The 17,128-nt window shown below is 31.3% G+C and overlaps 1 protein-coding gene across 1 annotated transcript; it reads left to right on the forward strand.

Annotated features, from left to right (window-relative positions):
• The first annotated feature begins 206 nt into the window (after positions 1 to 206).
• On the forward strand, positions 207 to 1,945 carry LOC121130299 (uncharacterized). The gene is made up of 2 exons (XM_040726060.2): positions 207 to 459; positions 524 to 1,945. The coding sequence occupies exons 1-2, from the start codon at positions 367 to 369 to the stop codon at positions 1,559 to 1,561; spliced, it is 1,131 nt and encodes a 376-aa protein (XP_040581994.1). The 5' UTR covers positions 207 to 366; the 3' UTR covers positions 1,562 to 1,945.
• Positions 1,946 to 17,128: the final 15,183 nt, after the last annotated feature.

Below are 17,128 nucleotides of genomic sequence, written 5' to 3' on the forward strand. Positions count from 1 at the left end.
GAAGGAGGGAAGGTTTTCATCCATTAATCATCCATCAAAAGAAGACGCAAAAAAAGCGTGCGATTTATTTTTACTACACGAAGCGTGTACGTACAGACATGAACTATAGAAGGTGTAGTAATATTCCGTGTGCGCGAATTTTACACACATCTCGAGCGCGTTGAAAAAGACGATAAAAAGAGGATTGCATGCAAATTGAAATGCGATGTTTCATTAGTTGTTTTACACACGCACAGAGAATAAGAGGTCCTCTACACTTCAGAGCTCTTTAAATAGAACTAATTTGTCAATTCATTAAATACTTATTTTGAATGTAAGGGGTACTTGATTAGATATACAAAAAGTGTTGTTGAGAAGTTATATAGAATGAATAATACAACTGCTACTTCTCTGGAGCCCATTTTTGGGAGTCAAACGATTGATACAAATTCATCAACACCCTATACTGACGCAACTCAGGTAAGGATATAATTATATTTATATGTTATGGGGACTTGTACTGATATTTTATATTTATTATTAGACGAAAAAGAATCCGGCGAATCACATCAAACGCCCAATGAACGCCTTCATGGTCTGGTCGCAACTTGAAAGACGAAAAATTATAGAAATCCAACCCGACATTCACAATGCGGAAATCTCAAAGAATCTTGGAAAGAAATGGAAGCTTCTAAGTCAAGACGAGCGAGAGCCCTTTATTCAAGAGGCCGAGCGTCTACGAGTCCTTCACATGCAAGAATATCCTGACTACAAATATAGGCCCCGCAAAAAGAACAACGGATCTGCAGCTAGCAGTACGAACAACAGCAGCAATAGTACAAAGTCTCAAATCATCAAGGACTATCCTCGATCCAAAAGCCTCAGAATCACCACCAGCTATTCAATCCGAGATGAGACACGTCTGAAAGGAAGCCGCTTCTCCTCTACGGATGTAAAATACAAAGCGGAGTTGCGAAAATCTGCCACTCGTGGTCGTCGATTTACGCCCATGCTTCCAGCTGTCAAAGTACCTTCTAGTCCATGTAGTAGTTCGGATATTCCTAGTTCACCAGAGTCATTATCCTTCATCGAGGTTCCTTCACCCCCATCATTTTTGCCAAATAACGAACGCTTTGAGGAACTGGAGCATTTCCCCATGGATGTACAAGATATCTTTAGTCCAAGCTCCAACGCTGGAAGATCCATGTTGTCTTCTGGGGCCGCACTACTAGGACCAACACCTGAAGAAGGCCTCCTTGATAGCAGCTACTATAATAACGAGTTTACTACACCCTTGTCATCATGGATGGATGACTGGGAGTCTATCACGGGTATTCTACCCATGAATGATGAGGATTTATGGAGGAGTGGGGAAGTGGGGAATTCTCCGTCGATGTTCTCCAGCTCTTTTTCATGGGATCGCCCCTCTTCATCATCTACAACCTCAACGTCCTCTTCTGCCTCATCCTATTCTTCATCTTCACTGTTTGAATCAGATGTGGCAAATATGCTTGAGGGTCTTGAAGGTCCTCTACTAGGAGTGGGGAACTTGAGCAATGAAAACCATTCGCTTGGGTATTGAGAAGATGTATTTTTTTTATATTATAATTATATATTTTACAAGTCATTTTGTGTTAATCTGTTGGTTTCTTTAGTTATCCTTTCTATGTTATCCATTGCCTTTTTCTATTAGCTGATTAAGTATGTGAATCCCAGAGAGATCAACTTCCTTTCCCTGATCTCCTCCCGCCTGTAGTCTTTTTATATCTTTATCAATTAATTATATTGTACATACTCAAGATACAATGTACAATAACATTATTTTTTTCTACTATATATATATATATACAAAATATATTTTTTTTCCTCCACTTTTTTCTCATATTGACGAATAACTTTTTGAAAATTTCCCAGTATGCCTATGTACACTATGCGAGTGTATCCAATCAAAAAACAGAAAATTTTCTTTGTATATAAATCAATTATTACTTATTTTTTTAAGTCTATATTTTTATATGTTATATGCCTTTTTGTTAGAAGCACAATATGATATTGTTTTTTGTTTGGTTTTTTTTTTTTGCATAAGCAAAAAAAAAAAAAAAACCCAGATTATTTTACATCCATTTCTTACGTATTTTTCTATCTCTTGCAGAGAAATGTGTTATTTTATTGAACATTTAAGAAAATACATCGTGTTTTTTTATTAGCCAGTTAAAAAAACGTGCGTTATTTTTTATTTTTGTCTGCGGTACAAAATAGGTAAAGGGAGGGTAGCGTGAGATAGCTTCTTATTCATAAGTTTCGGATTCATCTTATAAGGAGGAGGTTAAAACAAACTCAACTTTCAGAACGTTGTTGTTGTGTAGTTCCTTATTTTTTCGATAAAATTAGATGCTTCATAAAGCCAAATAATATAAAGGAGGGTGCTCTGAAAAGTTTCCGACCTAACAAACATACAAAACATTTGTTCTGATTTTTTTTTATTGTTCATCATAGTCTCCTTTTAACTCTACACACTTTGTCCAAATTGTTTTAGGCGTTTTTTTTCTGTAAATTAAGTGTTAATGAGAGACACTTTCTTTTTGGTGTAATTACTCCAAGCTGGATTGACTTAGCCTCGTCCCATTTTAGCACAACAAGCCTTTATATGTCTGTTATTGTTTGAATCTATTTAAAAGTAACACTTTTAAAAATCAAGATTTAATGACGACTCAATACTTGATTTGATCCATTTTCACAAACACACTCACATCAACCCACTCAAACAACGACACTTACATCTAAAATGGCTGAAAGTTTCGTGAGTAACGTTCAACAGATGCTCCTTAGCTTTTATTGACGAGTGCTGCCACCTATACGTTGAGGTCGGAAACTTTTCAGACCACTCTCGTATGTATTAAGAGCAGTGCATAGATACGGGCTAGGCAACATTTGAGACATGGAGTGCCAATTTCAACAACAATGGTAAAAACACACACACAGACTACGGGAATATGTTCTAACTTGCGTATGCCAGTGAATATGCCTCCGTGTGCCATAGGTTGCCCACCCCTGGCATATATCTTGCAAAAAATATTCATATTTCTATTATAATGCAATATAAAAGGAACATATTTGTGTTGGATGGGTCCTAGGACTGATTTATCGATCAGTCCAATCTTTTGTATCATTCAACGGTCCTCAGACTCTTTTAGTTGGTCCGTCGTTTCTAGCTAACTTTTTTTTTTAACCCCAAGCTAGTATTGAATAATAAAAAAATAAAAAGGAAGGAAATAATGAATGATAGCAAAAACTATTGAGGTCAATAGCCCCTTTACGGGGCCTCAAGACCTCTTAAAGTTTCTGAAGCCCCCCTGCACCCAACAATCTTGTGGACGCCCCTGCACTGAGGATAATGAGATGAAATTATCATATGCTTTCCATTCCAATAGTTAATTTATGGAATACACTATTAAAATTTGATTGTATTACGATTATTGTTGGATCGGTCCAAAGTCTGTATTCCTAACCAGTCTTCTTTTATTCTCCCCTCTCTAATTGGGCAGGTTTTTTCTCTCCATTCATTAGTCCTAAGGACCGATAAGTGGGTCCTTTAAACCTAGCTTCACTCCAAACTAGGATTGAAGAGTATTAAAACGAAGAAAATAATGGTTCACTTTAAAAAGATTGCGGAGAAAAATGGTTGGGGTAATAGCATTGCGTAATAAAATCGTCCTGTACATAATCTTTGTGGGACAACATTGCTCTGGGTAAGATCATAGTGAAGCAATATGATTGTGAGTAATTTCATTGCAAGACATTATTATCGTGTTCAATTTCGTTGTAATTTATATTATATTCGGACGATAAAACTATTGAATGATGAAGAAACTTGCCATAGAAGACGTCATTTAATATCTCTGGCAAAAGGTTGTACAGGTGAAGTGGTGGACCAAAATGCAGTTTAAGCTCCACTGCCGCCGCGTTTCCAAGGCCCCTTCTAATATTATATAATACATCGAGATCTCTGGGTTATGTGGATGAGCTATTGTGCCCCAAGGAAGATTATATTATTCGAGGGACCACATTCCTGAGCATGAAAGAACTCTTCTAATATCATAACCAAAAATACACCCCGAACCTCACATTATATAGGTAGAGTGCTGGCCTCAAGCCAGGTTAAATTCTACTGCCGCCGAATTTCTATGCACCAAAGTCTGCGTCTACAGGATTATCTTTTCTATCCCTATTTTGTATGGATTCTATTTAAAAGTTAAAATTCCTAAATTTTGAAAAGGAACTACCGCCCCTCTATTCCCTCTAATGTAGATGGCTCTGATGGACCACTTATAATATTTTATGATACATCACCGCCCAACAGGTTGTGCAACCTTCTACCTCTCAGGAAGCACGTTTTACTTTTTTTTTTAAATGTTATATGTAGCATAGTATATTAGAAGGGGTCCATGGTGCTTAGAAACGCGGTGGCGGTAAAGCTAAAACTGCCTTGGGGCCCAGCACTTCAACCGTATAACTTGAGGGCCAGTCTATATTTCGGGATATTAGTAGGGTTCATTAATACTCAGGGAAATGAATTCAATAGCCTTGGATCCCAGGAGCTCATATACACAGCCAGTTGGCTGGGGTTTGCTATAGAACTTTTTAAAGGATCCTTGGTTCTCAGCTAATGTGGAGTCGGTAGAGTTTAAATCTACCTTGGGGCCCAGCACTGATCATGTACAATATGAAGCCCAGTGTATATTTTGGGATATTAGGAGGGTTCCTTAATGGTAAGCGAAGTGGCGGCATAGTAATTTAACCTAGCTGTTAGCTAGAAAAAAACCAGTCGGGATAGTGCAGGATATCTAGTGTTAGTGCCGATGGGTTGTTTAAACACCTCAGTATTCAAACTATATAGTTTAAAAATTAAATACATTCGTGAATATTTTTTTATTTTTATTATTATTTTTTTTTAAATATTTTTTGCTAAGGACACTTATGAAGATCTAGATCAGAAATGTCCAATCTTTTAATATAATGGGCCAGATAACCAATTAAATTTAATTTAATAAAGAATGGCTCCCTAAAACAAAACTATTAAATACATATTTATTTCATATTTTGGTAAAATATAAAGAAAATCTAAAACTAATTTTTCAAGGCCAATCTGGCAAGCCTGTTGTACTGAGGAATATAATTTTGGGGGCTTGGTTATTTTAATGTCTTTTTGAACTAAAATGTTTTCCTCCGTTGTATAATTTGATCGAATGATCTTTTTCAAAAAAGAAATCCTTAAAAGAAATTTCCTCTGTTTTTCTCAAAATTCTCAAAAATGCTTCTTAGCTTTTATTGACGAGTGCTGCCATCTATATGTTGAGGTCGAAAAAAAAATGTTTGTATTAAGAGCAGTGCATAGATACAGGGTAGGCAACATTTGAGACATGGTAACATTTCTAATTAATGTCTGTGCTACTATAAACAAGAATGGTAAAAACACACACACAAATGTTTGTTTTTATTATGCACTTTCTACGGTATCTTAAGATATTATGACACTTTTGCTACAAAAGTGAAGTGAGAATGAGTTGTGGCCCACTGGTTGTTTAGATTTGTTTAGAAAAAAACAACAAAATTTTTAAAATTAAATTTCGAATATTCAATTTTTTAGAAAAAAATTTCACAAATCAACCATTTTTAACTAAATATATTTTTATTTTTTGGGAAAATAGTTCAAAAAGCTATGCCCAAAAAATTTAATTTTTTCAAGAAAGAAATGTCAAAAATCTAAAGCCGTTCACAAAAAATTAAATTTTCTTAGAAAAAATTTCTAAATATTTAATTTTTTAGAAAAAAATTCAAAAATCCTAAACTTTTGTCCAGAACTTTTAAAAAATTCAACTTCAAATATTTTAATTTTTTAAAGGAAATATTAAATATATAATTTTTGACATTTTTTGTGAAAAGTAGTCGATTTTTGAGATTAAATTTTTTGGGAAAAAAATTTCTAAAATGTACAGCTGTTAACAATGAAATTACATTTTTTGAAAACAAATTTAAATATTCAATTTTTTAGCAAAAAGTAATTTTTTTTAAATTTTGGGGGTGAGGGCTACAGCCTCTTCAGCCACCACTTGCAGACACCCCTCCCCAGAGTCAGAAGACATAGCTTAAATAGATAATTTTAAATAAATCAAAACACAAGATGATCATTTTATATCCTCTTTTCTCAAAGCATATTTATATTGCGTATTCATGAATAAGAGACCTAAGATGACTTGACACCTGTGGTCAATTGAAAAGGTAATAGATAACCAATTTACGTATAAAATTTATATATATGACGCATTAGTGATTGAAGGTATATTAAGTAATAAATATGTAACTGCGTCAATGGAAATCCGTGTTTTGTACATACATATGTCAACCCAAAAACAATCTTACATCAAAATTAAACAAACTAAAAGTTTGTTGTACAACTCCTTAGCCGAAAAAATTATTCCCGGCTAACCACTTTGCCCAAAGGACACTTTGCACAACGAAATAACAAATACATTTGATGATACCCGGAGAGTGTGTTAAGAGAATAGACGGATTTGATGAATCATCAGTCATCCCCAGTAATGAAAATCCTTTGTATGTTAAAAAAAAAAAAAAACTACTTATAATCAAACTGGTAATCCTGACAATTTGAAAAATGGTTTTGTTTTGTTATGTCTAAATTATTTTAAAACTTATTTCATAAGTCATCATTCATGTGCATTTTCAGTAGGGCTGGGACGATTAATCGAAATCGGATAATCGAAATTATTTTCTGGAATAGACATCCGGAAAATAATGGTTAATTTGTAATTTCAATTATTATGTATTATTATTTATTACGTGTATTTAACTGTTAATTACTTATCTAAGTTATGAGAAAAAAAATTATATAATATATCCGTCAAGATATTTTGTAAGTTGAGTCTTTTAATTTTTTGCAATTTATGATAAAAAGTACTCTAAAACTGCGAAGAAACAAATTGAACACACACTCAACGTTAACAAAAGTCTTCTAAACAAATGCGGTTGGTGCAGATATTTTAGGAGAATAAGCATTTTAAAGGGATCTTGTAGAATAATCACCTTCCTTTATTTTATGTATTTAATTAGAAGATTTATTTCAAAAATTTATAGCGAACTTGTATTTTTAAATATATTGTTTAAAATATTATAGAATTGGAATCAGGATCGGGAATTTTTACTCAAATGGCATCGGAATCGGGTTAGATTTTTTTTTTTTTTCAATCGTCCCATCATTAATTTTCAGAGTATACATGTTAAGGTTTGAATCAAATATAAACACGTGTATGTTAAAATAAATTTTGTTTCTTTTTATTAGTGAGCGCGCTCTAAAGACTTAAGTACTCATCGGTCATCCAAATATTTAATATTTTTTTCTCACACATTTTTCTTTTTTAGGAAAAAAAAATTAAACTCTTTAGAAAAAATCATTTAGAAATTAAATTTTTTGGAAAAAAATTTCAAAAATGAAATTTCAAGTTTAAATTTTTTTATTAAAATCTACACATATGAAAAAAAAAAAAATTCTTTTCAAATATAAAATTTTTTGAAATTTTTTGATTAAAAATCTACAGCTATTTACAAAAAATTAACTTTTTTGGAAAATTAATTCAAATATCCAGAGGTACTTTCGAAAAAATAAATTTTTTGAAAAAAAAAATACAAAAATCTACTGCTGTACAAAAAAAAATTAATGTAAAAAAAAAATTAAATATTAAATTTATAGGTAAAGAGTAAAAATTTCTTAATTTTGGTGAGGTCTACAGCCCCTCCAGCCCAATACGAAGTAGGATGTGTGTTTATTTCTATCTTCCTATGGGAGCTTGCAGCTGATTTAATTAACCTTAATAGGAGTCTGCAGTATTTTCAAACATTTCTCAAATTATTAGGATTACCAAGATCTTTTTCGGTTTCTTTTATTTGTACATACCTGTAGGACATATTTCATCACTTAAATCGCCATATTATAAGATTGAGACATGAAAATAGAAAATCCAAACTGGTATCTTCATCCCCCTTTACTTCTTCCTCTCCATAATAATAATCAAAATTTTAGTATTTCATAATTTAATGCATTTGTTTCCCCCTGTAATTTTATATAATACACTCTTAAAGTCAGTCGTAAAATGTATGTATAAAAAAGTTCCATTATTTCATAAAGTCACTTATATGTAACTATTTTTTAAGAGACTATGAGAGTCTCGAATGGATGAACACTTTTCTATTATAACTTTATACAAAAAGGCGTCACAAAATCGCTCAATTTGAATTATTATATGTCTATGATTGATGCATTCATTTCTAAGAAGTCATTTCATTTGAGGAGTAACATGTAATTGAATAGAAATCAACTAAGACTTATAGATATATAAAAGATATTCAAATATAAAAGAAGAAAATAATATTAATGCATATGATTTGAAGGTTTAGGTAATTTAGATGGCTTAGTTTTTGAAAAAAAAAAAATATATAATTATAATTTTGGAATTTTTTTAAAAAGCTTTAGTTTCATTTATTAATTTTTTTTCAAAAATTGTATATGTTCAATTTTCACAAAAAATTAAATTTTTTCAAAAAAATTTCAAATATTAATTTTTTTGTCAATCCATAGTTATTCACAAAAAAATACATTTTTTTGTAAAAAAGTTCAAAACAGTTATTTATAAAAATATCAATTATCTAAAAAATATGATTTTAAGGTGGACTAATTTAGATGGCTTAGTTTTTGAAAAAAAAAAAAAATATAATTATAATTTTGGAATTTTTTTTTAAAAAGCTTTAGTTTCATTTATTAATTTTTTTCAAAAATTGTATATGTTCAATTTTCACAAAAAATTAAATTTTTCGAAAAAAAATTTCAAATATTAATTTTTTTGTCAATCCATAGTTATTCACAAAAAATACATTTTTTGTAAAAAAGTTCAAAACAGTTATTTATAAAAAAATATCAATTATCTAAAAAAATCCAAATTTTAAATTTTTATAAAAAATTTCAAAAGACTTCAGCTGTTCACAAAAAAATTAATTTTTGAAATTTAAAGAAAAATATTAATGAAAAAAATTCCCAAAATCTTCAGCTCTCATCCAACTAAACTCGCTCACTGGACAGTATCCAACTCAGGAAAAGAACTGATTCCTCCAAACGAACTGAATCACCTAAAGAAGTATGAACTGAATCACCAAAAGAACTGACTCATCAAATTACTTTAATATTTAAAAGAACTTATTCAGCAAAAGAACTGAATCCTTTAAAGATATTTCATACATTCAGGACTCAGGTAGCAGTTCACTGGGGTCTAGTCATAATTTATACGATAACATCTGGAAGAAGAACTCCGGCCCTGTAATTGTAATATGTGTAGTAAAAAGCTTTGAGCTTTGCTTCACATTATTTTGTCAATTAAAATTAACATAGTTATGATTATCTAATTTAGATGGTTCCAAAACAGAATAATGGGAACAATTGCTTTGCTATAGCATTCGATACTACATTGGGTTCATAAACAGAACAAAGTTGTTTGGCCTCCTTCTGTGCCTTTTCACCTTGGTTATAATGATACTGAATAATATAGCGAATTTCTCTGTTTAATCTATTTTGTAAACTTGCTCAACACAATTGGCTTCACCAAACAGATAACTAACTGTAAATGAACTTTTTTAAAGAATACGCTTAACCTTTAAGCATACTTTCAGGTGTTTTTTTTTTAATCAAATGTAATAATCGTGAGAAATAGCTCAAGAAAGACACCTAGCGAAAAACACTAATAATTTTTCACTTAACCTAACATTTGCAAGTGGGAGGGGTGAACTATAATGGTGACGTCATTAACGACCCTCGACACGAAAACGTTGAGATCCTTCTCCTCTTCACCCGTCATAATATTCTTCTCATTACTTCGTGTTCCTAAGCTTAACGTACCGCCGTAGTTATTCCCTTATCATTAAAAGGTTGCGATAATTTAATTTCATCTTTCCTCTGTCGCTGTCTCCAATTTCGAGATAGAAAGAGAAACTATGACGTACGGGCAACCTTATTCAGGATGCTCCTTTTTTCAAGAAGAAGAATTGAAAAAAATTAGAACATTTTTTATTTATTTAATTGACTATCAAATGGACGCTATAATAGAGAGTAATATAATAACTACATAAGGAACCTCATTTCATAGTAAATATAATGACGTAGAAGGCTGAGTACTTCTCTTCTTTTTATGGAAATTTGTCAAGTAGTCAATACATCTCAATACTTTCATCAGTAGTCAGATTAATTATGAGTATTGTATTCGTTAACGAGTATTCAATATGTAACCGAAGTTTGCTCCAAACAGATTACCATTATTTTTTAAATAGATATTATATATGTATATATAGTACTAAGGGGGGGGGGGGATTTTGGAACTTATTTAGTGCACAAATCTTTTTAGTGAACTCATTCAAGTGATTCAGTTGACTAAAAGGAATCACAATTTCCAGCACTACACGTCGTTACCTGGATTGTATCACACAACCTTTCCCATACAAAAAAAGAAGATTCAAAATCATTTGGTAGTTAACCAAATAAGTCAAGCATACCAATTGCTATTTATCTCTTACGTAGTCCAAGACAATCATTGTCAATTTGTTCCTTTCACAATTTTTTAAATAAATTATACATTTATATATTTCTAATGTTAAAATCCTACAAGGTATTTTATTCGATACTGTATTATAAATTTGCTTAGTAATATTTTTTTTTAAGCATAGCCATTCATTTCTATTTGCACATGATATCCAAAATTTCTTCATAAATAATAAGATCCCCATTATATATATCTATAAAAGTATGTTTATACGATCAACAAGAAATTGTAATCATGTCCTTTTGAAAAGAGAGCATAATTATTCATAAATCATAACTAACTACTTTGTTTATTTATCAAAAACAATAAATTAAAAATATGAAATAGCATTAAAGTATAAATTAAGGACAGGGAATCGACAGCTGACAACAAAAACATGGGGTATTTTTGTATTAGGGATGTAACGCCGAGACTAATGAAAACTGCTAGGGAAAATAATATTACTTCTTTAGATTACCAATTCCAAAAAAACAAGATCAAAAAATTGTAACCGCTTAAAAAAGGTGGAAGAAAATGTAAACAGAGCTCAGCGTGTTTGATGGTTGGTGCTAAACTGCTACTGTTGGCAGCAGCTGTTGGAAAGGCTGCCGTCAGCTGCTATTCATGGGCCTTAATGAATAATAGCGGTACAGAAAAAATGACTTACCAACAGAACTCACGATAATCACTGCATATTATACCATCCTCCTCTTCCCATAATAATGAGGCCATAACCTCACAAGCCGACTGTTCCTATTGTACACGCATTGTATTCGGTTCATTGCATGCATCCCAATCGACTGACCATCGATTAGACTTTGGAGTTTAGTGTTGGACCCAGGTTTTATCCATAGTCACATCTCGCCTAAGAAAAATCGTATTTATTATGTTGGAGTTTTGGTAAAAATTGCTCCGAATCATAAAACACTTTGTTGTTTTTGATTGATTATGAGCTGAATTACGGCTTATATTGCAGATAGCTTTCGCATGGTCGAATAGTGCGAAATTTCGGCACGGATCTTTGATATATGTAGAGCAGAGGTGACTAACTGGAAGACCGTGCTCCGGATCTAGATCCAGTGACCATCCTATAACCGTAGTACCTTTATACACAGACGTGGTTTCTATTAAAAAGTGTAACTCCTAAAAAAAAGCTGCTATAAAATGCAAATAGAGTTGAGTGTGTGTGATGAAAGAGTGTGGTTGTTGCTAAAAAGCTAATTCTAGCTGATGATGATGGAAAGACTCCCGTCAGCTGTTATGCATGGGACTTAATGATCATGTAAAACAAATTGCGTCGCAGAATTGATGACGTACGAACAGAACTCAGCTAGTAAAGAGGCCAGGAAACTCACAGACCAATTGCATTCGTTCTTTATAATGTCAGCAGCCAATCAAATCTGTGCATTCTTACTTTTGAAAATAGCGCTTATTTGACTTGAAATCAGAAAAAGAGTACTTATTATTCATAACCCCTCCAGTTAAATGTGAAAAATGATAGTAAATAATGTTGAAATATATTTCCGTAACTCTACTTTAAGAAACTTTTTGTAACTGGATCTCTTTGGATTTTAATTGAATACCCTTGCTCTATGTATGTATTTTATATCCATGGGTCCGATTAAAATGCTAAAAAGGAAAAAGGAGACAAGGTGGTTGAAATCAAAAGTAAACAAAAACTCTGTTTACCTATGAATTATATTTAGGATTAGCGTAACTTCGATCCAAAAATATAGATTATTTATACCTTGTTATAAAATAAATTTTATAACTTTTTTGAGCATAATTATAACTCAAATACAATCAAACATAGTTTTAATTAATAAATAACAATGAAGTGTGCAAGAGATGAATATAGGGCATATACTGAATTTTTGACAAATCAGAATTAGAGATAAGAAAAAACATACTTGATAGATATACATGAAGCCTCTTTCTCTTAAAGTCTCTTTAGATCCGATGAATATTTTTAAAGACAAATATCAAATATTAACTTGCTGGTAAACTGAATAAAGAAGGAATTCCGAGATGTCTGACTACATGTTTGAACAAGTCAAGTTCGGTGGGTGCAGAAATGATTCCACATTCGTTGAGGAGGGATAATTCAAAATACTTTGACAGGAAAAATTTGTTTACATACATATAAAAACGTTGTGCTTACGATGAATTTAATGAATTACAAGACGAAGAAAGTGCAAATGAAATGAAATAACATCCAATTCCATCCTTATATCAAAATTATATAATCCTTACTTTGTTTAGAAGCAATATAATATGTATGTACACACTTATGTAGTCTTAATAGTAGACAAAGGGCTATTATCCTCCTTGAATTCACCCTATCTTTGGCCCCAATATTTAATATTATATATTTCATGTAGTTTGATGCTATGTAGTACATACTAAACCGAAAGAAAGCAGACTAAATATATAGTATATTAGTGTTGTGTCGGCTTGAGTAGAGGCTACTGCCCAACACGACTCCATATCCCCCAGGATAAAAGGACGAGTGTAGGAGCCATAGAGCCACTGGAAAGACGGAGAGGGGACATTTTTACCGTGAGCGGGCACTTTGCCGATCGATACTTTGTTCGAAAGTTACTTTGCCGATCGATACTTTGTTCGAAAGTTACTTTGCCAAATGCCACTTCGTCGAATGTTGCTCTACTGAATGCAAAAATGGTCATATTGCTGAACAAACACATTGCCAAAGAGACACACTACCAAAAACAAACAATTTTCCCCAATAACCAAAATGCCGAACAGACACTTTCCGAAAAAAGAAAGATATGATGTAGAATGATTCATACTGTAAGCCAATATAATTATGAGTGCCACGTAGACTTTGCCAAATATCTTATAACCTTAAGCCCCTTCACCGAACGGCCACTTTGCTAAAAAAATTAATAAATATATTTCATGATGATTCATGTTCTAATATTAAGTAACGATATTTTTCATTGACCAATTACACCAATGTCAGTATACATTAGCATGGTCAAAGATAAGAATGACTACCTTTTCAATCTTCAATTGGTACAATTGAAGATTAAAAATCACCTCATTATCACTTAGTACCAACTTTCAAAAGACAGCTGTCATAATTTCATAAAAATCTGTTTTTGAAATTGATTTGAAAAAAAATCCAGAAATATACATTTTTTTGCCAAAAGTTTCAAATATTAATTTTTTTTTTTGAAAAAAAAAAATCAAAAATCCATATTTATTTACAAAAAGTTTGCAAATTTAATTTTTTTGAAAAAAAATTTCAAAAATTTTCAAATATTATGTTTAAAAAAAAATCTAAAATTCACGGCTATTTACAAAAAATTGAATTAGTTTAAAAAAAATTTCAAATATTAAGTATTTAATTATAAAAAAAGAAAAGAAAAGGACTAGTCATGGGACGATTAAAAAAAATAACAAAAACTTTTACGATTCTAGTAAAAAGCCGATTCTAATTCTTTAATATTTTTATTAACTTCTTATTAAATTTTTTAGGAAAAAAATTTGAAAAATTTAATTTTTTTAATTTTTTTTTTTTCAAAAATCAAAAATTCAGGTTTGTTCAGTAATAATTTCAAAGATTAAATTTTTTGAAGAAAAATTTCCCTAATCCACAGCTATTCACAGAAAATTAGTAGAACTGATTCAAAAAGAAGAAATAAAGTTGAAGGACGTCATCAAAGACCGCCCCTTATAAGTTTGACAACTGAATGACGTTTAAGTTCACTCCATATGAACTCTACGAAAGAAATTCAGAATTAAATACGTCAAATGATTAAGTAAAGTCAGACTTCAAATGGATATCTGAAAGAAATAGTTTTTGTTTGTGCTCTAATAAAGTTGGACAAATAACGAACAAATTAAGGAAAAATTAATTAACCTATGATTGCCGATCGGGAGTTTTTCAAGGAGGAATGAAAAAAGTGTGAACGTCGCCAGTTTGTCTTTATTAAACTTGGGCTCAAGCTTGCTTTGATCGCTTTGTCACCTCTATCCTTGTTTTTTTATGTCTAAATATGATTGTAACAATTGTTTAATTGCATCAATACTAGTGATAGAACGATTCCCAAAAAAATCCCAATGCAATTTTAATGAAAATTGGTCATGCCAATTCCTAATCTTTACTATTTCAAATAAGAATTAAAAAATTCCATTTTTCTATTGGAATTTTGTGACAAAAATTCCAAAAATTAAATTTTTTTCAGAAAATTTTCCAAAATTATTTCCAAATAGTAATTTTTTTGGAAAACAAATTTCAAATATACTATTGGATATTTAAACTTTTTTCCAAAATCCACAACTATTCACAAAAATTTAAATTTTTTGTAAATTTTTTTTCTAAAATCCACAACTATTGACATAAAATTAATTTTTTTGAGAAAAATTCGCAAATCAACACTTAAAAATCTCAAACATTTCTGCCTTGTCTCGAAAAAATTATAAAAATTAAATTAAATTTCAAATATTACATTTCTAGGTAAAAGCAAAAATTCCTTTATTTTTTTGGGTGGGGCTCAGATAATTTAATAGTTAAATAGTAGTAATAAATAAGAATAAATCGCAAATTCGTTTTTCTGGATGACGATTCCAGAAAAACATGTGATTCCGATTAATCACCCCATCACTAATTAGGACTATACACACAGAATTGGTCATAAAAATAGGATATTTTTTAATTATTATTATTAAGGTTCATATGCAGTTGTTTGACGAGTTTTCTCTTATCTTATTGACACAATGCTGATATTAGACATGAAGTCGTCACTCACAATATTATTATAACTACATAAGATGAGTATTTTATTTTTTGACCAAACGTTGCTCAATAATAATTCTATATTTTTTTTCGTGGAACGGTGTAATGTTGTCTTGACTTTGCACACATGTCTTATCTATGAATTATGATGTTAAATCCGGAAAATCAAAGGCAAATACACATGACAACTTATGCTCCAAAATTACTTTAGCAATTCTAAAATCCTTTGTTCTTACATGACGGAGACCATAGTGAAGTCAATAAATCAAACATTATCATAGATGAAAATTATCTCCAACCTGTCCCTGAACCTGGCAGTGGCCTTGATGAGGAACTCCTTTTCCATGTTGGCAACTATCTCAAGAATGGTAACATGCACATTTATAAAAGGTTCAGATCCAGGGAGCTAGAAGACCACATTTTCCTTTATTTGAAAATACTTAAGCCAGTCTGTACCAAGTCTTTTTCCTCTCAGAACGATGTTGAGTCTTCTTTGAAGGGGGTCTCCACGCATCAGACTCCTTAAAAGTTTTGGTAACATCGTAAACAGCTGATTTGGTCAGCTGTTTACACTCATTAATCTTCTTGGGTATGTGCCTGGCATGAATCTGAAGGATCAGAGCTTCATAAACTTTTGAGCATACCAGCAGATAAAATTATTTTCATCACGGTTAATAACTTTTGTATTTAGATCAACAATCACTCTGCCTACTTCTACATTGCCTAATTTTCGGTTTTTATACAAAATGTGACGTCAGTATTTAGCCTAATATATACAGAAATATTATACCTACAACGTCTATACACAAAATCGTACTCAATTCCTCTCCATTTTCAATTATTTTTTATGAGGAGTAATTTGAATATTAAGATTCTTTGATGATGATACTAAAAAAGAGGGTGGAAGGGATTCATTTGGATTTTTACAGCCCTTTTGGGATTTGCAAAATCCCAAAGTTTTTTGTTTTTTTTGTATACGTAATATGTATTCTATGTTATCAATTTTTTCATCTTTTGCAAATAAGGATTTGTTCGTACCAGATAATGTTTGTTTCCTCTCTAGAATGAATTTATTCATAGGTACACATTTCATATTGTATAAGTTGGGATTATCTCATCCAGTCGGTTGAGAAAATTATGGGACACTCCTCTGCTTCTGGGGTGTGAAGATAGTTTTTAGCTTTAAAAAATCCAAGTGTAATGAATCATTTTTTCACATCTAAATTAATAAAGCAAAGTTAATCAGTATAGATGTTTGAACCAAATGAAGGCATTTTTGATCTAAGAAATAAACAATATAGTCTTTGTAGATCTGGAAATCGTTTAACATGTAGCATCCACTGTGTATACAGGGTGCACTCTATATAGTGATCCCTGAAGTATACCATGTTCGAGTACAGTATATAAGGAAAAAATGGAGTTTAATATACTCTATAAAATGAATGAAATCTCGCAAGCGTTTGGTTCTACTCTTTTAGAAAAAATGAAATACTTGACATAAAATTTTAAAAAAAGTCTAGTTTAGATGAGGTTTACCAACGAACTAAATTACAATCCAGCTCATCCAATCCTATTTAAAAAAATCTACAGTCGTAATTTTTTTTCATATACTTGTGAAGAGAACGCTGAAGTATTGAGTGAGTAGCTACGTGTGAGTTTGTTCATCGAAAACGGGGAGTATCGCTCAAATAGTTTTGTGTGACGTCAGTATTTATTCAGTCCAGTCGGTTATCAGAAATGGGTCCTATCAGTC

The sequence above is a fragment of the Lepeophtheirus salmonis genome, chromosome Z (assembly GCF_016086655.4).
Source record: "Lepeophtheirus salmonis chromosome Z, UVic_Lsal_1.4, whole genome shotgun sequence".
NCBI classification, from domain to species: domain Eukaryota; kingdom Metazoa; phylum Arthropoda; class Copepoda; order Siphonostomatoida; family Caligidae; genus Lepeophtheirus; species Lepeophtheirus salmonis.